General features: G+C 41.5%; 1 protein-coding gene across 1 annotated transcript in view; it reads left to right on the top strand.

Moving 5' to 3' along the window:
* Positions 1-12,573: 12,573 nt before the first annotated feature.
* ADAMTS18 (ADAM metallopeptidase with thrombospondin type 1 motif 18) overlaps positions 12,574-17,486 on the top strand; it is a 96,072-nt gene continuing 91,159 nt past the window's right edge. Inside the window, exons 1-3 of the mRNA XM_073308471.1 lie at positions 12,574-12,779; positions 12,918-13,017; positions 14,825-15,141. Of these exons, the coding sequence (XP_073164572.1) occupies positions 12,657-12,779; positions 12,918-13,017; positions 14,825-15,141 (540 nt within the window). The 5' untranslated portion in view covers positions 12,574-12,656. The remainder of the gene's footprint in view (positions 12,780-12,917; positions 13,018-14,824; positions 15,142-17,486) is intronic.

Here is a 17,486-nt window from a genome sequence, read left to right as displayed (position 1 = left end):
GTTGTTAAAATAAGAATAAAGGAAAGTCCGAGGGGTTGAATGAATAAGACATTAATGTAGTTTGTATGTATTGCTTTGGGAATAGGATGGGGGACTCCTAAGTCTCAACCTAAGTTTCCTCCTGAGTTTTGCGTTAGTAGGGCTTTCCCTACAGGACCCCACTGTCCCTAGTCCCTTCTGAGTCACTCCAAGCCTTCTTATATTGTGGGTGGGAGCTAACTGCGTCCACTTGTTCTGGCTGAGGATGAGTCGACAAAAATGTCTGCTCATTTCAGTGTAGGGTCCTGGCATCTGACTACCTGTTAAAAGCAACTTTCTCAAAACTGGGCACAGATTTCCCACTCTAATACTCTTTCACCTTTTGTAGGAAATTTACCTTGGTATATGTTACTTGAACATTTTAAACGTACCGTATTAAAATGAATCTAACACTTGTTCAGCAGTTTCAGATCACCACATGTGAGAGAATGGATCCAAAGGGATTTTTCTTTTGTTGTATGTTGTAATAAATATCAGTCAGTTCATTCTTTTCTGGTCTATTTTAATTATACAATGTTCGCAGTCACAATGAGGCTACAGGACTCAAGGAAAGTATTACAAATGTGCTGCATTTCATGATCATCATCCATTTCTTTTAAAGTTTACCTCTGCAGTTTTTATTCTCATTATGATAATCACTTATTAATGTAATTAAGTACATTCAATGTTGCAATATAAAATCAAGGCATCTGGTAGGCATTAGTATTGGTAAAATACTGCCCTTTTTGATGCTAGTTAGACAAAACCATGGAGATACAAACCTCTCCAATTGATCTGCTGTGAAGAAAAGAGGACGAATACAATACCAATTAAACTGCCCTTGTAGCACTAAAAAAATTTAGCAATGTTTTCCATTTAAATACTTTTACTTGAAAAGCAATTTGCCTCACAGGGGAAAGTTCTCACATTTACAAGTATCACACATAGCTAAAATTTCCCTTTAAAAAAGATGTTTGTGACCAACAAAGCTGTTCACATTTGGATCTTAGGATGTTTTTTCTTTTTTTCATTTGAAGGTTTGGTGTATAAGTACGTCTGGCATGGTAGTCTGAAAAGGCCAGCAGTCATGAGGTCCTCTAGTAGTTTAGTTTCTGGGCAGCCCATAAGCAATAGATTAGAATAATATGACTCAAATATGAAAGCCTGAGCTTTAACAAGCATAAGGATAATTCAGGGGCTAGCATATACAATCCACATTTTTTACTTAATAAAAAAGCAAGTTTTAGTCATTAATACTGGGTTGCTCCCTTTACATCTATAAAGATAGTTGCCTTAAAAGTTTAATGTTACCGACACTTTATGAAATCTTTGAATCCACAGAAAATGTATCCTGGTGTGTTTTGTCAGCAACAAAAAACTATCACAAAAAACCTCTGAAGAACAACAAAACTCACATACTAATAAAGAGTTAAACTCTACGTAGTGAATTGTTCTAGCAGGTTTTTCCTCAACCTAACAGGGCAAGTGTCTGCAGCTCCAAAATAAAGTGGGAAACTGAAGAAAGCTTTGAATTTCAAACATCTTTCAGTAAGGAATTAGTTTAAAAAGACATGCAACAATAAGCCATGAAATGAGTCCAGACACCATAATTCAGGGATGGAATATGCTATAAAACTGGCAGGCTTCCATCCCAGAGCCAGGTGCCTATTTTGGATTTGATTCAAGTGGCCTTAGGCCACCTAGCGAGCTTTCAGGTAGAATCGGAAAGCTGCTCACCTCAGTATGCCCTACTTTAGTTCTCTTTCAGGTACTTGTAAAGGATTCCCAGATGGCTGGCTCCCATCCAAAATAATATGCTTTCAAATCGCATCATCTATATACTGTGATGAGGCAGGATTGAGAAAGAATGTATCTGGAAAAGAAATAATGAACATGATGCTTTCTTTCTACAGCTTGTAGTGTAGCTGGAGCCTGGGAGTGATATTGTTTACACATGATTACAGTATTTGTTACTCATTATGCCTGATACACATATCATTGAGGAATTGCAAGAGAAATGCAGTTCCAGGGGAAAAAATATAACTAAAGGGACATTGATGTTAAAGAAGTAACAGATCTTTTAGAAACAGGTATCTCTAATTTTGTTACTGCCGTAGATTATTAAAAGGAAAAACATTTTTACAATCTAATTCACATTTTACATTTGTGTTCTTTGTTTACCTATTGTTGCATTTCAGTCCCCTTTGGACAATGAAATTAGGCTAGTCAGTTTCATGTTTGTATCTAGTCAGTTTCAACTTTTGGTTTTCAGGACTTTCCACAGTGCTGTAATGCATTGTTAATGCTACAGAGAAAGGTTTGTAGCTTAGTTTTAATCCTGTCTTTCTTAAAAATAAAATGATTGAAAAGACAATGAAATCACTTCTATTAATATTAGGCTTGTACACAATTCAGCAAGGGAGCAGGACAGGAGTGGTTCCACTGCTTTTTGGGCTTGGTATGTTTTGCAAAGGAGAGTGAGGGGCAAGATTAGGCTATTAGGTCCCAACCCAGCAAACATTTATACACTTGCTTAAATTTAACCATGTACATAAATATTTGCACAATTAGGGTCTCATGCTGTGAGGCTGGGGTTTTCTAAAGGAACCCATTTGTGCCTAACTCTCTTAAGCACTTTTAAAAGATAAGTGCTGAATGGAACATTTATCTTAACATGTAAGGTCCTGAACTATCACTATAAGACCCATTCTGCTCCCATTGAACTCATTTGGAGAGCTGCTGTTAATTTTAGTGCTGTAGGACTGGGTTCTTAACAGTGGAAACTGATTTTATTTCTTTTTCTTCTACCCTCTGCTTCTTATGAATATTAAGATCTCCAGCTTGTTGAAATAAACATTCACCACCGAATGCCCATGCACCAAGAAATTATTAATACTGCCATTGCAACACTGAGTTGATAAAATAACTGCTCCAGTCATCAACATGCCAAAAAATTTCACTTTGGAAATCAGCACTGCACAGTCAAGTGATAGTTTTGTTTGTAAATTAGGAATTTAAAGAAATGCTGTGGTAAATTAGAAGCTCTTTGGGAGCAGTGGCCATCTTTTGCTCGGTGTTTCTAAAGTAACTAGCTCAGTCAGGTTCTGGTCCTTGACTTGGACTCCTAGATACTACAGTAATGCAAATAAAATATTAATAATAGCATAATAAATAATAATTAATACTACCACTACTAACAACATCCATGGCAAAACAAACTTTGGCAAGAAACTCTCCTCTCTCACAGAAACTAAAAATGAGCCTGATTTAATGGAAGGTCACAGAGCATTATTATTATTTTGGTGGAAAAGAACCAAAATAAACATTTAGAGGCTGATTCTCATTTATAGTTGGGCTCTAAAGTGAGTGTATAGTGGGGCAAAGGGGCCTTAGTGAAAATGACAATCAGTCTTCAATTCAAAACAACTCTGCTTTTCCAATGTCCAATTCATGTTCCTTTCCATCATAGTAGTGAAAGGGTTTGACTCTTTTGGTACATGACCAATAGAACATCTATGTAGCTGCACCAGAAAAAACTCCCTCTCCATATAGTAGAGGCCAAGAATCCATGTAAGCTGTTGTAACTCATGGGATATAGTAGCAGTTGGGGAACAGCTCTGTGCCATGATTCATTCCCCTACCCCTTGTGGAACTTCCCTGCACAATTACTAGGAGATCAGGATTTGACTCACAATCCTTAGTTAGCCAGAACTCTTCTGAAAGGACTGGGAGTGTTTCCTGAGTAAGGAATGAGAATGGAAAGTGCAGTCAAAATCATCTTCCAAAAAGGACACACTGAGAACACATCAAAGCAGCAGAGGAAGAATCACATTCCTATAGGAAACAGACTGCTACTTAACTGAAAAGGGATATTACAGGTTATTTGTGATTACAGCCACTAACAAGTATCTGGGTTGGACTGAACAGACTCATGAACTTCTTTGCAATCTATGTTCCCAGCGAGAAGTTAGGAAGTAACAAAGATTCATTGATGTGAAAGACAGGGAATTTTTTAATAGAAGAATCTCAGGAGCCAGCCAAAGAAGCATTATCTTGTATTTTAAAAAAAATCTGCAAATGATGAAATTAAGAGGTAAGAGAGAAGCTAATTTTCTTTTTTGCCTGGCTCGTGAAACTAGTACCAAATAGAAGAAAAACCACATGTAAAAATGTTTGGAGACTAAACTCAAATGGCGCTGCAGATTCTCGGTGCTCCTGAAAATCAAGCTGTCCGAGGGGAATGAACTTTTCATCCCAGAATTCAGACACCCACACCACTACTCAATAGATACAAGCAGGTCCCCTGCAAGAGAGCACATCAGGCATTCCAGGATGATTCTAGAACTCCAGTATTCAGTGATACTAGGCACTAGACCACATGGCTATTATAAATGGAGCGGGATTGTATAAACTCAGGACAGATCAGGACTTGCCAATCCGGAAATGAAATTGAATAGCAAGATAACAGCTCAACCATGAGCAAGAAGCAACAGAAAGAGTGGCAGAAGTGGATAGGAGAACATTCACTTTGGGCTTCTGTTTGTAGGAAGCAAGAGTATGGGCTACTCAGGGAGGATAGCCATGCCCCCTTCCTGCCTAGAACTACCCATTTTGGGGAATGGGCTGGCCTCCTACATTCAGAAAACTCCCCTGAGGTTTTCTGTCTGGGGTGTCTTTGTCCAGGGTTTATGCTAGTGTAGATACTGGGTGAATGTAACTGAGACACTGTACCTTCTTTCTAGCTACCTTATGCTGAAGCATTTTTGGAAATGATACCAGCATCTTATAAGTAAATTGCAATGTTTGAGCTGTACTTTGGGACTCCTGAGGCTGAAGAGCCTTCAGTAGATGGTCCAAATCAGTATTTAGGAAAAGTGTTTTCAAAGTGGATCTTTGAGCCTGCTGGACTGCATGGTTTCTCCTGTGCCATTTGGATCCATTGTATAAATACAGAGTTTGGCGTGCGCACGACACTATAAACCGTATAATTGTTTTTATTAGAGTTCTGAGAGTTTGGAGGTACCTGTTCTTTAATTACACTTGGCAAGCTTCCAAGAAAACTCTGCTAAAATGTACTACTTGCAAAGCCTTAACATGGACCACCCACAATGACAGCTTTTATTTTCCTCCTATTAGTGATGGACATTTTTATTTAATTTTTGTCTGCGAGTATGACAGAGCCTGCGTGTACTGAAGCACAGCGTCTCTCCTGTGCCTTTGCTGTCTATGGGATGTGTCAGCATGCTAAGGCAGCAACTTGTGATATTTGGCACCAGTCCAAATGAATGGTATTTGCCCACTTTCTAGGTTGTCTTTTTTGCTTCCTTGGTTTGGAATTCCCCTTTAAAAAAAAAAAAAGAAAAAGTGGTGACACTGGAAATGCAAGTCAGTTAATCTCTTCTAAAATCTAAGCATTAGCCTTCAGCAATCATTGAAAAAAAACTGCAGACGATTGCTTTGTGAAGATTCTGTTTATCAGCCACGAGTACCTGGAAGTACAATCTTAGTTCTGGTCCTGAGCTCAGTTGTCCTGCGTAGCAGGCCACAGCAAGTACAATCCTAATGTATCAGCAGGATGACTGGAACTTTTCTCTCAATGCCAGAAAGTAGGATGTCTAGTAAGCACAAATAAATGTGTAGAACTAATCAAATTAGGATGGACATGCTGTGCAGTACAGTGATATTCATGGAAGCAGAAAATTGCTTTTAATATTTGTAATCAAAAGCTTTTATTCTGGACAGTAACAGCCGAGTGCTACATGCTAGTTAGACAAAGGAAAAATGTAAACACAATCTCTTTGATTCCACTGGGAGTTTGGGGTGCAGTGGGAACGTGGAATCAAGTCCCTTTTCCGGTCTCCGTGATTAAAAAAATATGCAACATTAATTTAGGGGTTTATTTACAGAAACTACTACTGTAAATGGTGGTAAAAACCTATTCCACAGAGATTGCTCTTTGCTGCTTGGAGTTTGTCAGGATTCATAGGATGCAAACCTAGAATTGGGGGTTTAGAGCTCATTCAAGGAAATAGATTCACTTCTCACATACTTTTTGGGGCTTCTGCAGAATTTAATACAGAGATTGGGGAAATGGTGGAATTTTATTCTAGGAATCTTCTGGCCCATCAGGCTCATGAATTAATAGAGGAACCATACTAATTCAACCAGTAGATGTTTTTATTACTTATCCGGTTTCCATGTCAGCTGAAAAATATAGTTATCTGTAAACAGAATAGCCAGTGGCATAGTGTAGCCCGTGCCATAGGTCACTAAAGAATGCCATTAGCCATAATGCAAAAACAACATTAATACAATGGCTTATGTTATAAATGGTACAATGGCAAGGACTCTTGAAATATGCTTTCTTTGTGCTCTTGTCAGTACACTAGGCTATCTTTTTCCTTTCTCGAGACTTTCATAGATAGATTCAGACTCCATGAAAGTAAACACACAAACTGAAAAAAGCATCACTCTCTCTAATGAGTACCTCTCTTTTGAAATTCAGGGTGGGAATACAGACTAGAAGTGGATGTGCTCTTGACAAAGAGCAGTAGAACTGAGGGTGGAGGAGGGGGGTCTCCTGCAACTCCTGTACTTTGGGATCATCTGGGGACCATTTGAGCCTGCCTGGTGGAAGTCAGAGCAACTTTAGTGTTAATATGACCTTGGCTGGAGGTGTCCAAAGTCTCTGAGGACATGTCTACACTGCAGTTAAAAACCTGTGGCTTGCCTGTGCCAGCTGACTCAGGCTTGCAGGGCTCCGGCTGCGGGCCTGTTTAATTGCAGTGTAGATGTCTGGGCTTGGGCTGGAGCCCAGGCTCTAGGACCTTGTGAGGTGGGAGGGTCCCAGGGCTTGGGCTGCAGCCCAAACCAGAACGTCTGCACCGCAATTAAACAGCCCCAGCCAGCTGACACAGGCCAGCGGCGGGCGTCTAATTGCAGTGTAGACGTACCCACTAAAGGCCATGGCAGCCAAAATGCAGCATGCTCCAGCCACGCCCCCCTTCATATCTAGTGTCTGCCCTTTACGTCTGGGGCTGAGAGATAGGCCAGTATCTTTCTCTCTCTCTACTGGTGGGGGAACTTCCTTATTCTGGGGATATTCCCCAGTAGAAGATGCCCTAGGCCAGATCCCCAGCGGGTATAAATCAGCACAACAATGGAGCTACATTGATTTATATCCACTGAGCATCTGGTCTCCTGCCTTTAAAGTGTGGTATGAAATGGCCTTAGGTAACACTGACTGTATTCCTGGCACTAGCGTTATATCACTGTAGAGCTTTCCTTTCACCTCTGTGCGCCTCAGCTTACTCATTTGTTGCTGGAGTCGAATAATATTTACCTGCCTTGCAGCAGTTTTGTGTGAATAAACTACATAAAGTTTACAAATTGCCTTGAGATTCTTGGATGACGGGTGCGACAGAAGGGCAAAGGATTGTGATTAGCTGTAGTGTGTATGACTGTGACTGTGTCTCTTCCGTGCTTGTGACACATCACTACAAGGAATCTGGAGGCAGCCCAGCAGAGGTTTATTGAGGGTGGTCATCCCTGGTGGTGGGCGCTGGGAGGAAGAGCACTGACTGCAGTAATCTCATTCAGATCAGCGGCAGGTCCCAGGTAGAAAAAATACCCCAGGTCAAAAAAGGAACACAATAGGCTTAGGTAACAAAGTAAACATAATAATCCCACCTTCCCTCAGGGAGGCTCTGACATCTAGCACAGTGAATCTCAACCAGGGGTCCGGAGCCCCCTGGGGGGGCCATGACCAGGTTTCATGGAGTCCGCCGAGCAGGGCTGGCATTAGACTTGCTGGGGCCCACGGCAGAAAGCCAAAGCCCAACCACATGGGGCTGTAGTCCGGAGCCTCAAGCCCGGGTGCTGAAGCCGAAACCTGAGCAGCTTAGCTTCACGGCGCCCCTGTGGCATGGGGCCCAGACCAATTGCTCTGCTTGCTACCCCCTAATGCTGGCTCTAGCTTTGATATGCAGGAAAAAAGAAAAAGGTTGAGAACCACTGATCTAGCAGTCTTTGGTTGGGTCCTGGCCCCAGCCAGACCTTCCTTCAGTGAGCTAGCACAAGAAATTTGCTCTCCCTCACAGCCTCCTCTCAACTGAGCAGGCTGTCTTCTTTTAATGCCCCCCTCCAAGCCTGACAACTCTTGCAGACAAAGCAGGATGGGGCTGATTGAGCCCAGGGCATCCCATTAACCCTTCCCTGGCCAATGTGGGGTTTTTATACTCTATATCACACACTTTCCCCTGCATAAAAGTTCCCAGGATCAGTTCTCCTCCCTGCACTTCTGGGTGAAATTCTCTGTTCTGTGTTATGCAGGAGGTCAGACCAGATTATCAGAATCACCTTCTGGCCTTAAAATCTATTAATCTATGAATTGATTATAAAGAGAATAATTTTCAAAGACTTCACTTTCCAGGATGTCTAGGAGAGTCTAGACTAACACGCTGCTCTGTGCAAAGGGCTTGAATCTGCAAGTGGCTGGAGCCTAAGAGTGCTCAGCACTTCATGAAAGAACCTCTCTCCCTGCAGAATCAAGCTCAAAGAGCTCTTAGAGAAACAGCTGGGAGAATACCTCAAAAAGTTCTCCCGGTATATTGCCCTTTTGAATACAAAGCCCACTTGCTTTAGCATTGCTCATGCCCTGGTTGTGTTTGACTACCAGGAATATTTCAGCCGATGTGTTTCCTAGTAGGAAATTATCATGAAAACAGCTGATTGTAAGTAAAATTTGCAGAAAACAAATGCTGAATTAGCAAATGCCAGTCTTTGCTCTGATTCTAATAGTTACACGCCTCCATTAAGGAAACAGAAACAATACTATGTGACTTATGCGTCCAATCATAAGTAGCCATCATTGCCTCATTTTCAAATTTCATCACATCAAACTAATCACAAACGAGAAGAACAAAAATTAATGGTACAAGTAATCCAAACAGATTCTGAACAACAAATACACATATGAAAAAAAAATCAAACTCCCAGATAAACTGCTGAAAGAGGAAGAGGCTAAGACTGTAAAATAATGGAGTGCTATGAATTATCACTCAGCTCCACTCAGTGGCAACAAATGTGTTATATGATAAAGAATTTGCTCAAACAAAGAAGCCAAAGCAAACACAATGGCACTTATAGTCAGGACATATTTGTTCTGCATGCTTGTCAGTCCTGTTGCTGTTAATGTGAGTTCTGAATGTGTTTACAGCCCCTTATCATTACCCGACTGCTAGCACTCATGGATTCTTAGGGGAAGCGTTAAATAAGCAAAAAGTCAAGAAAAAGGAATAGTCAAAAATAAGGAAAAGAGAACCAATAATTTAAAATGAACCAACCAACCAATCCAATTGACTCTAGACTGTGACTTGAACTGTCTTTGTACACAAGGAAATATTTAGGAGTAAGAATCCCCTTACATCTCTGCATTGGCTACCCAAAGTATTGGGTGTGGGTGTGCAAGAGTAGACAGAAGAGCTACTTGGAAAATTTTGATCACAACAGTTTTCTGTGGGAAAATTCCATTTTGACAAAACCAAAATTTTTCACTAAATTGCGCTGATTCTGATGAAACTGCATTTAGAAAAAATGTTCTTTTTGAATGTCAAAATAACCTATTTTGACATTTTCAGAATTAAAAGTTTTTTATTTTTTTAATGACTTTTCATGGTGAAGTTTACTATATTTTATATTATTGTGTGTGTGTGTGTGTGTGTGTGTGTGTGTGTGTGCTTAGAGGTCACTGTACACACAGGCAACAAAAGATAATTCCAGCCCCAAAAGCACTTACAATCTAAATGAGAGATGAGACAACAGGTGAAGACAACAGTCAGGGGGAAACCCAGGTAGTAATGAGATAAAACCGGTCAGCATGAAAAGTAGTGGTAACAGCACACCAGCTGCTTAAACAGAATAACAAGTTCAATAACTGATTATATCATCATACACCGCATACAGTTCAGATATGGGGAGAATATGGGCTGACAATACGAGTTGGAAATTACTGAATAGTCACTGCAAAAGTGTAGTGAAATGAATATCAAGGGGTTAACTGAGTTACTAAGTGTATTACATGTTGGAGACATGCTCCACCCTTCCCTTATTTGAACTTCCTGTTTGTTTAGTTGGATGTTTGTAGTTCAGTAAAGCAGCGTGTTCCCAACCTGTAGTAGTGTGTGATTCCTGTGCATTGGGCAGTCCCTTTACAAAATGAAACTGGTATGTGTCCTTAATTTCATTACCCCAGACAGGGGTAGGTTTAGCAAAGTGCATCATTTGGCTACCTTGAGTCACAACATGAAGTTTTTCTTCTCTACCTTATTATATGGTAACTCTGTTTGCCCTAATTCCTACTAATATTTGGGGAAATTTTACATACAGTCACACAAGGATTGAATCAGTTCTCTTCTTTTATTACTATTATAAACCGAATGTGCTAAATCCCCCAGGTGAAATCCTGTCGCAATTTACATAAATGGCAAAACTTCAGTGGGGCAAAGATCTTGCACCTAGCGCTAGCAGTTATAGGTTTTTATCAATTCCCCTGCCTCCTGCAAAAATTGTATTTTTTAACTCTTTAAATAAAATGAATGAAATTCACAGCAGCACAACCTACTGAAAACAACCAAACACGCTTGTACAGCCAGAAGACACAGTAGTTAAAGGGATAGTTGTATATAACTGGTCAAATGCATATCTTCTTCCATAGGCCCTCTTAAGTGAGGCACTTAAGAATGTTTTTTAAGGGATTTTCTGAACTGGGGCCAAGGAAAACTTGCATCCAGAGAATTCTTTTGAATGTTCCCAGCGGGAATTACAGAAAGATCTTGAAGGTTCAGACAGAAGAAAAGACTGTGTGGTAATATATTTAGCAAGGTGACAATGCAAACCACTGGGAAATATAGAGAGGTGAAGGGGAAATTACATTCCCTGGCTGGGGAGTTATGTAATGTTCACAGACAGGAAACAGTTGGGGATATCCCCTTGGTCTGTGTGTCCAACCTCCCAACCAATTACAAAGGAAGCTCTGGTGAAGAGGTAGATAAAAGGCATGTCTTCTCAGATGTGAGTTTTCTCCTCACTATGTATTGGTGGTACAGCCAACACTCACCTCGGACTCCATGGTGCTCCCTAGCCTGCGTGCCAGCCTGAGCAGCTCTTCCTCTAGGATTGGCACAAACTACCAACTGTTTATTCTCACAAAGTGATCTTTGAACAGGGCTTGAGTGAGATTTTGGACGTCCCACTGAGATACATGCTGGGAAAACGTCCAGAACAAAAGGAAGATCATGAGATGAGAGATGCTTCTCAAAGTGCAGCCAAACACATCATAAACGAGTTTTGTATCACAAGTCAGCGTCTTTATGGAAATCAGCATTCAACATTACAGTCCTCACTTTCAATATTACTGTTTCAGAGTAACAATCGTGTTAGTCTGTATTCGCAAAAAGAAAAGGAGTACTTGTGGCACCTTAGAGATGAACCAATTTATTTGAGCATGAGCTTTCGTGAGCTACAGCTCACTTCATTGGATGCATACTGTGGAAAGTATAGAAGATCTTTTTATACACACAAAGCATGAAAAAAATGGGTGTTTACCACTACAAAAGCTTTTATGGCTATATTTCTCACCCCTTCCCCCATATAATCAATTAACATATTCTCCTGCCTTACAAATGAATGAGAAATAAGGGTATTCGCTCTCCAAATGAATGAGAGGCAGAAAGCTGGATTGTTATTACTGAACTCTTTCTCCTAACCAGTCAGGTTAAGGGCAGGCTTGTGCACAATCCCAGCTCAATGATCCCCCCCCCCCAGGCCTTTTTTCACATTTGGAAATAATTACAAATATGGGTGCTAATGCTGATAACGAATAGCCCAGTTACAACCTTCTCTGCCTTATGGTTAGTTATGATTTGTATTACCCTAGCCCCTGGGAGCCTGAGTCAGGGACCCACATTGTGCTAGGGACTGTACAAACACAGAACCAAAGGACAGTCTGGGATTTGCACTGGGTGTAAGGATCATGGGGCCTCGCACCTGGGCAGTCTCCTCTGCCCGAGGCTCTCAGGGTGGGGGCACAGCGGGGTAAGCTGGCATGGCGCGGGTGAGGATCCAGGCTAGCCCACCCCACTGAAAATTAATGGGGGCGGGGGGAAAGGGGCGGTTCCTGCTTATCCAGAGCTAAATGTGTCCAGTGCCTGAGGGACTTGCCGAAAGGGTCACCCAGCAGGTCAGTGCCAGACTCCAGCGGAACCCAGGTGTCCGGGGCACCCGGCGCGGAACTCTCACGCCCCCTCCCCCAGCGCCCTGAGCCCGGAGCACACGCGGCTCCCGCAGCCGGGGCGGGGGCAGCTCGCTCGGCCTCTGCAGCCTCCGGATTGGTCCGCGCCCGCGCTCCCCCTCCCGCGTCCACCCGTCCCGGGGGCTGCGAGCGGAGCCGGGGAGCGGGAGCCGGGGCTGTCATTTGTCGGCCGCAATTTAAAGCCTGCGCGCCGGCCGTGGCTACCTGCGAGCCCCTCCATGGGAGCCGCTGCCCCGGGCGAGGCAGTGGCTCCGCGGTAGCCGACGCGCCCAGGTGACCATGCGGGAGACCCGGCCGCTCCTGCTGGGCATCTGTGGGCGCAGGTAACATGCGAGGTGCCCGGAAGATCATGGACTGGCTCCTGCTCTGCGTGTGGACCGTACCTGCGGCGGTGCTCAGCAGCCGCTCCGTGCAGTTCCCGGCCACCCTGTGGCTGGGCGGCGTTGCAAAGGCAGGTCGAGAGCACTTTCTCTTGCAGTCGCCGGGAGGACCTACATGCCAGGTCGCGGCGCCGTTTCTCTCGGCCTTCCCTTGTCCAGGGACTCTCGCCCAATACCCGCTTGTCTCTTTCTCTCTCTCTCTCTTGCAGACCCTTCAGTTGTGCGGTCTCTGTTGCGTGTCTTTCGCAGCCGCTTTAACCAGCGACCGCGGCGGCGGCGGCGGCGGCGGCATCAGTGGACTGGATCATGGTTTGTATCCGTCTCTCTGTTTTAAAGTGCATGCACGCGTCGTTGTGACACGGAACATCCAACCCGAGCCCCAAATGTTGGTCCTTCTTTTCAACGACTTTTCAACGCAACCCAGGCATGCCGCCTACCTGCAGATGCCGTGTCTCTGGCGCGCGGGCACCAGCTGAAAAATTAACAATAACAAAAGAGACTGTTTTTTTAAGTGCCAGGAAAATAAACTAAATTTCCACTCACTTATGGGAAAAATAATAATAGAAAACCAGGGGGAAATAAGCCATGCAACCCAGGCTAAGGGACTGTAACAATCCAGGAAGAAGAAGAAAACTTTTATAACAGGATTATTTTGGTGGTGGTGGTTTTCTGATGTTGTTGCCTTTTGGAAGCTTGCAATCTCTCTTTCTATATATTTGCACTTGCTGAGAGTGATAAGTACAGTGCAGTACACACAGGTTTCAGGAAGGGAAAATACTCCTGCAGTGTATGTCTGTTTGCTGGGGGATTCCCTTCTTCCAGCAGCTGCTTGCATTTTTGGCCACCAGCCTGCTTAGTGTCCTGAGCTTCTGCCATTGATTAACACCACTTAAGGAAAGTGAAAGCCCTTGATGTATTGCTTCCACTGTCTACAGCAAACAGAAACCTATCTCTGGCTAAATTTTCAGTGTAATATGCACCCAATAAAATCTGTTCAAAGCAAGGAAATTAATCGTATGCAACATTGGCTACTATATAAGAACATAATTGTATTCCTTATAAAGATGCATTTCAATTTAAGAAAAAAAAACCATTTGATTATCAAAGATATGGATATCTTTTGGCATTCTGACCAAGATACACATCAAAAGTTAAGCAGTGTTAGGAAGTAGGCTACTTAATATATGGGTTTTAATGTAAGCCTCGCTGTCATTTGCAGGAGTACCTGCGGTCCTGATTCAGCAAAGAACTTAAATATGTACCTAACTTCAAGGATGTAAGTAGTCATCACCCTGTGAGTAGATTAATGGAACTACTCACGTGTTTAAAGTTAGGCACATGCTTAAACACGTAACTGAATCAGGCCCTATATTCTTCTCTTCTCCAGATATTTTGAGTTGATCGTATTTTTCCTCTCCCAAATATGCACAGAATTTCTTTCACATAATTTAGCCAAAACAACTGACAAACAAAGACACTGACATTCAGCTAGCAATGGCTGAATAAAGATTATGAGGTAGTATGTAATCTCTTTCTGCTGAAGGTCAGTTATGATTTGAAAACTAGTCTAATCAAGACATTACAAAAAGATGAGGTCTGACTGTGTTAAGGAATTAACAGATTAATCCTTTAATCCAGTTGAATAAATGGAACAATTCTACAACATCTGTTAAACCAGTACCAAGGTTATAATATTTGCTACACTCTCTTGGAAAAAAACAACAACTACAGACAAAACCCCACTCTTCCCATGTGACAGCAATTAATACAGGGGGAGGGGGGAAATCTATAGACTGGTTAGTGATAACAAATGTCTTCACAAGAATGACTGTGGGAAAGTTCACAGCTATGATAGTCTGTCCCTCTCAGTGGGGCAGAAAGGAAACAAACACTGTATTAGAGTCCGTGTGATTTACATGGAACAGCTTGGAGTTGCTTTAGATGAATTTATGCATGCGTTAGATACATGTAGCCCTTGGATTTTTGGTGCCATGCCCTAAATGAGGAAACTTCATGCCACAGTGAAAATCTGCTGCATAAATGAGTGCTATGTTAAAAAATGACACACTTTATTCATTGAGTACAAAGGCTGATGGTCAACATTTTGCCATTACAGATTACGTATTTGTGACACCTGTCGAAGTGGATTCCAGTGGATCGTACATATCACACGATGTTTTGCACAGCATTAGGAAAAAGAGATCAACTCAAAGTTCAAAAAGTTCCTTGCACTACAAATTTTCAGCATTTGGACAGGAACTGCACTTAGAACTTAAACCTTCTACCATATTTAGCAACAACTTTATTGTCCAGGTACTTGGGAAAGATGGAGTCACAGATTCTCAGGAACGTGAAGTTGAGCGGTGTTTCTATCAGGGATTTATAAGGAACGATAACACCTCCTCAGTAGCAATATCTACATGTGTAGGCTTGGTAAGTGTTTCATTAAAGCAAATATAGCATTAGATTTTCATATGCAGAAAATACCTATTTTGATTAAGTTATCAGATTCCTGAAACACACAGGATATTTTTCATGCCATGGACCATTTTGCAGATTTTCCTAACATCATTAGCTGACCTAGCATCATCACGTTTAACAAGAGCTCTTTAATGTTAGATGATAAACTTTGTCTTTGTCACACTACTGTGTTTTTTCGGGGGTAACTTTTTCGGGGGTAATTTTTAAGAAAAACACAGTTTGATGGCAGATGTGTGTAATAAATTCATGAGAATTTTCATTCATTCTCAGAGAATTCGTGATAGCTATATGCAGTGTCTGATTGCTCTGATAAGGTAAATGCCCTTCTTGCATTTGTGAGTAGACCGTATTCTTGCTTCTGTGTTCGGACTACTTATGCAATAAAATTTGCAAGATCATAAAATTATGAGAAAAAATAAACATTATGTCTAGGATTGTCAGGTGCCTGAGGGAGAAATCTGGCACCCAGCTCTCATTGAAATCCAACAGGAGTTAGGTGCTTAGCTCCCTTATATTTCTTTTGGAAGTTTCAAGCCTTCATTGATTAAACAGTCTTAATTGGTGAACCCTGTCCTGAGTGTAAGTATTTTGCTTGCAGTATTTGCTGTTTACCACTGTGTTTTCCAAAAAGATGAAAAAAATTTTACTAAAACTTTTTTTTAGACTACATTCTACATTGTTTTATCTCTAAGGAAGTCTTCATTGACTCATTAGTACAATGCAAAAGAACATCCACAGAGTTAAATAGCTCTCGTTATGTCCTAGGATAAAGGTCTTGCTTTCCATGCAATCCTCCTAGAAAAAATGGCTGGTGTGTACCATGGTAAATATTTGGATTGAACAATAACATTCATGGCATTAGAGTATATGAGGGGATACATGGCTTATGAGGTCAGTTAAGATCTGAAGTGCAGATGAGGTGTTGAGTGAATCTCCAGTTCCTTCTTTGCAAGGATACTTGGATATATGGCCATCACTACTGTATAACAAGACAGAAGAAAGGCGCATTGAAAACATTCATTTACTTTGAAAATAAATCCAGTTTCATTTGAAATAAATACTTTTTCACATTGGATCACATTCAGCTCCCTGGAAATGGTTGGTCCATAAGGAAGAGCTATAGGATGGTGTTGAGTGCTGCTTGAAATGGGCTGGATTATACTTTGAATGCGATGTTGCTTTTTATTAGTTAATAACAGCTACTAAAAGGAGTTAGCATCATTTATGTCATCCAAGCAGTTGAGACAGAGGCTTTTGCAGCAGGTGCCGGGAGTTGGAATGAAGTTTTCTTTGTTTGTTGTTTTGTTTGTAGTGCTGATGATATCAACAATGACTAAGGTGTTGGGTTTTTTTCTATTAGAGTGGCTTCATTTCTATGATCACCAACTTTCTTCATATTTGTTTGTATACCATTTTCACTTCCCATCATGTTTGTGGTTCCTCTGAGATTAGATCCCATATCTACTAACAATTATTACATTTTGGATGATCATGGTTGTTTGGGTAAGCTTTGTATTTAACAAATGCATTATTAGAACAATGTGGAATAATGTTTCAATGTGTTTGATTCTTGTCTGGAGAACCAGGGTTCAAGTCTGCCTTAGGTCACAGGGAAACTGAGTTTAGCAATCTTAACTTAGTCTGAAATAGACCTTTGGTCTTATACCACTGTCTTGCTATACAAAGTGTCATGACTTGCAGTCTTTACTTAGGAGAGACCCAGAATTTGACCAGAAGGGAGAGAATATTGTGATTGAATTGATTTATTTTGGCAGAGCATGCGGTGCTTTCCAGTACCAGGCTGTCTCCAGTCCTGCCCATCACTTTTCTGAATTACAAGGTTCACTAGATTTGCCCTAATAATAGATATTTTAAACTGACAACTTCACTCATTACCCACTCCTAACATGTTATAAAAATTGCAACCAGGCTTTTTTTCCAACCATATAATAACTTCTACACAACCAATGAATAGTAAACATCATCAACAAACTTCTCAGTTCCTGCGTTTACTGGGCTGCTTTGCTTAGAAATATATCATCTGTCCGTCATGAAAATACCAAAATCTTTGATTGCGATCCAAATTCAGTAATCATACGTTAAGTCTGGACGCTGTGCTGTGATCAAGGGTACCTCGTGAATAGCCTCTATATCCTTTTTGCACCAACTACTTTTGTCACTTGGTTGCCCTTCTTTCCTATTTGCTTTGTTCACTGCAATTAAACTGAAAGTGGTGTTTCTTCTATATGGTTGGTAGCACTAATCTTTCCATTGTTCCTTTCATTAGCAGTAGCTTC

This window comes from Lepidochelys kempii, chromosome 12 (assembly GCF_965140265.1).
Source record: "Lepidochelys kempii isolate rLepKem1 chromosome 12, rLepKem1.hap2, whole genome shotgun sequence".
Lineage (NCBI taxonomy): Eukaryota > Metazoa > Chordata > Testudines > Cheloniidae > Lepidochelys > Lepidochelys kempii.
Note: the sequence above shows the minus strand (reverse complement) of the source record. Positions and strands in the feature narration are given on the sequence as shown.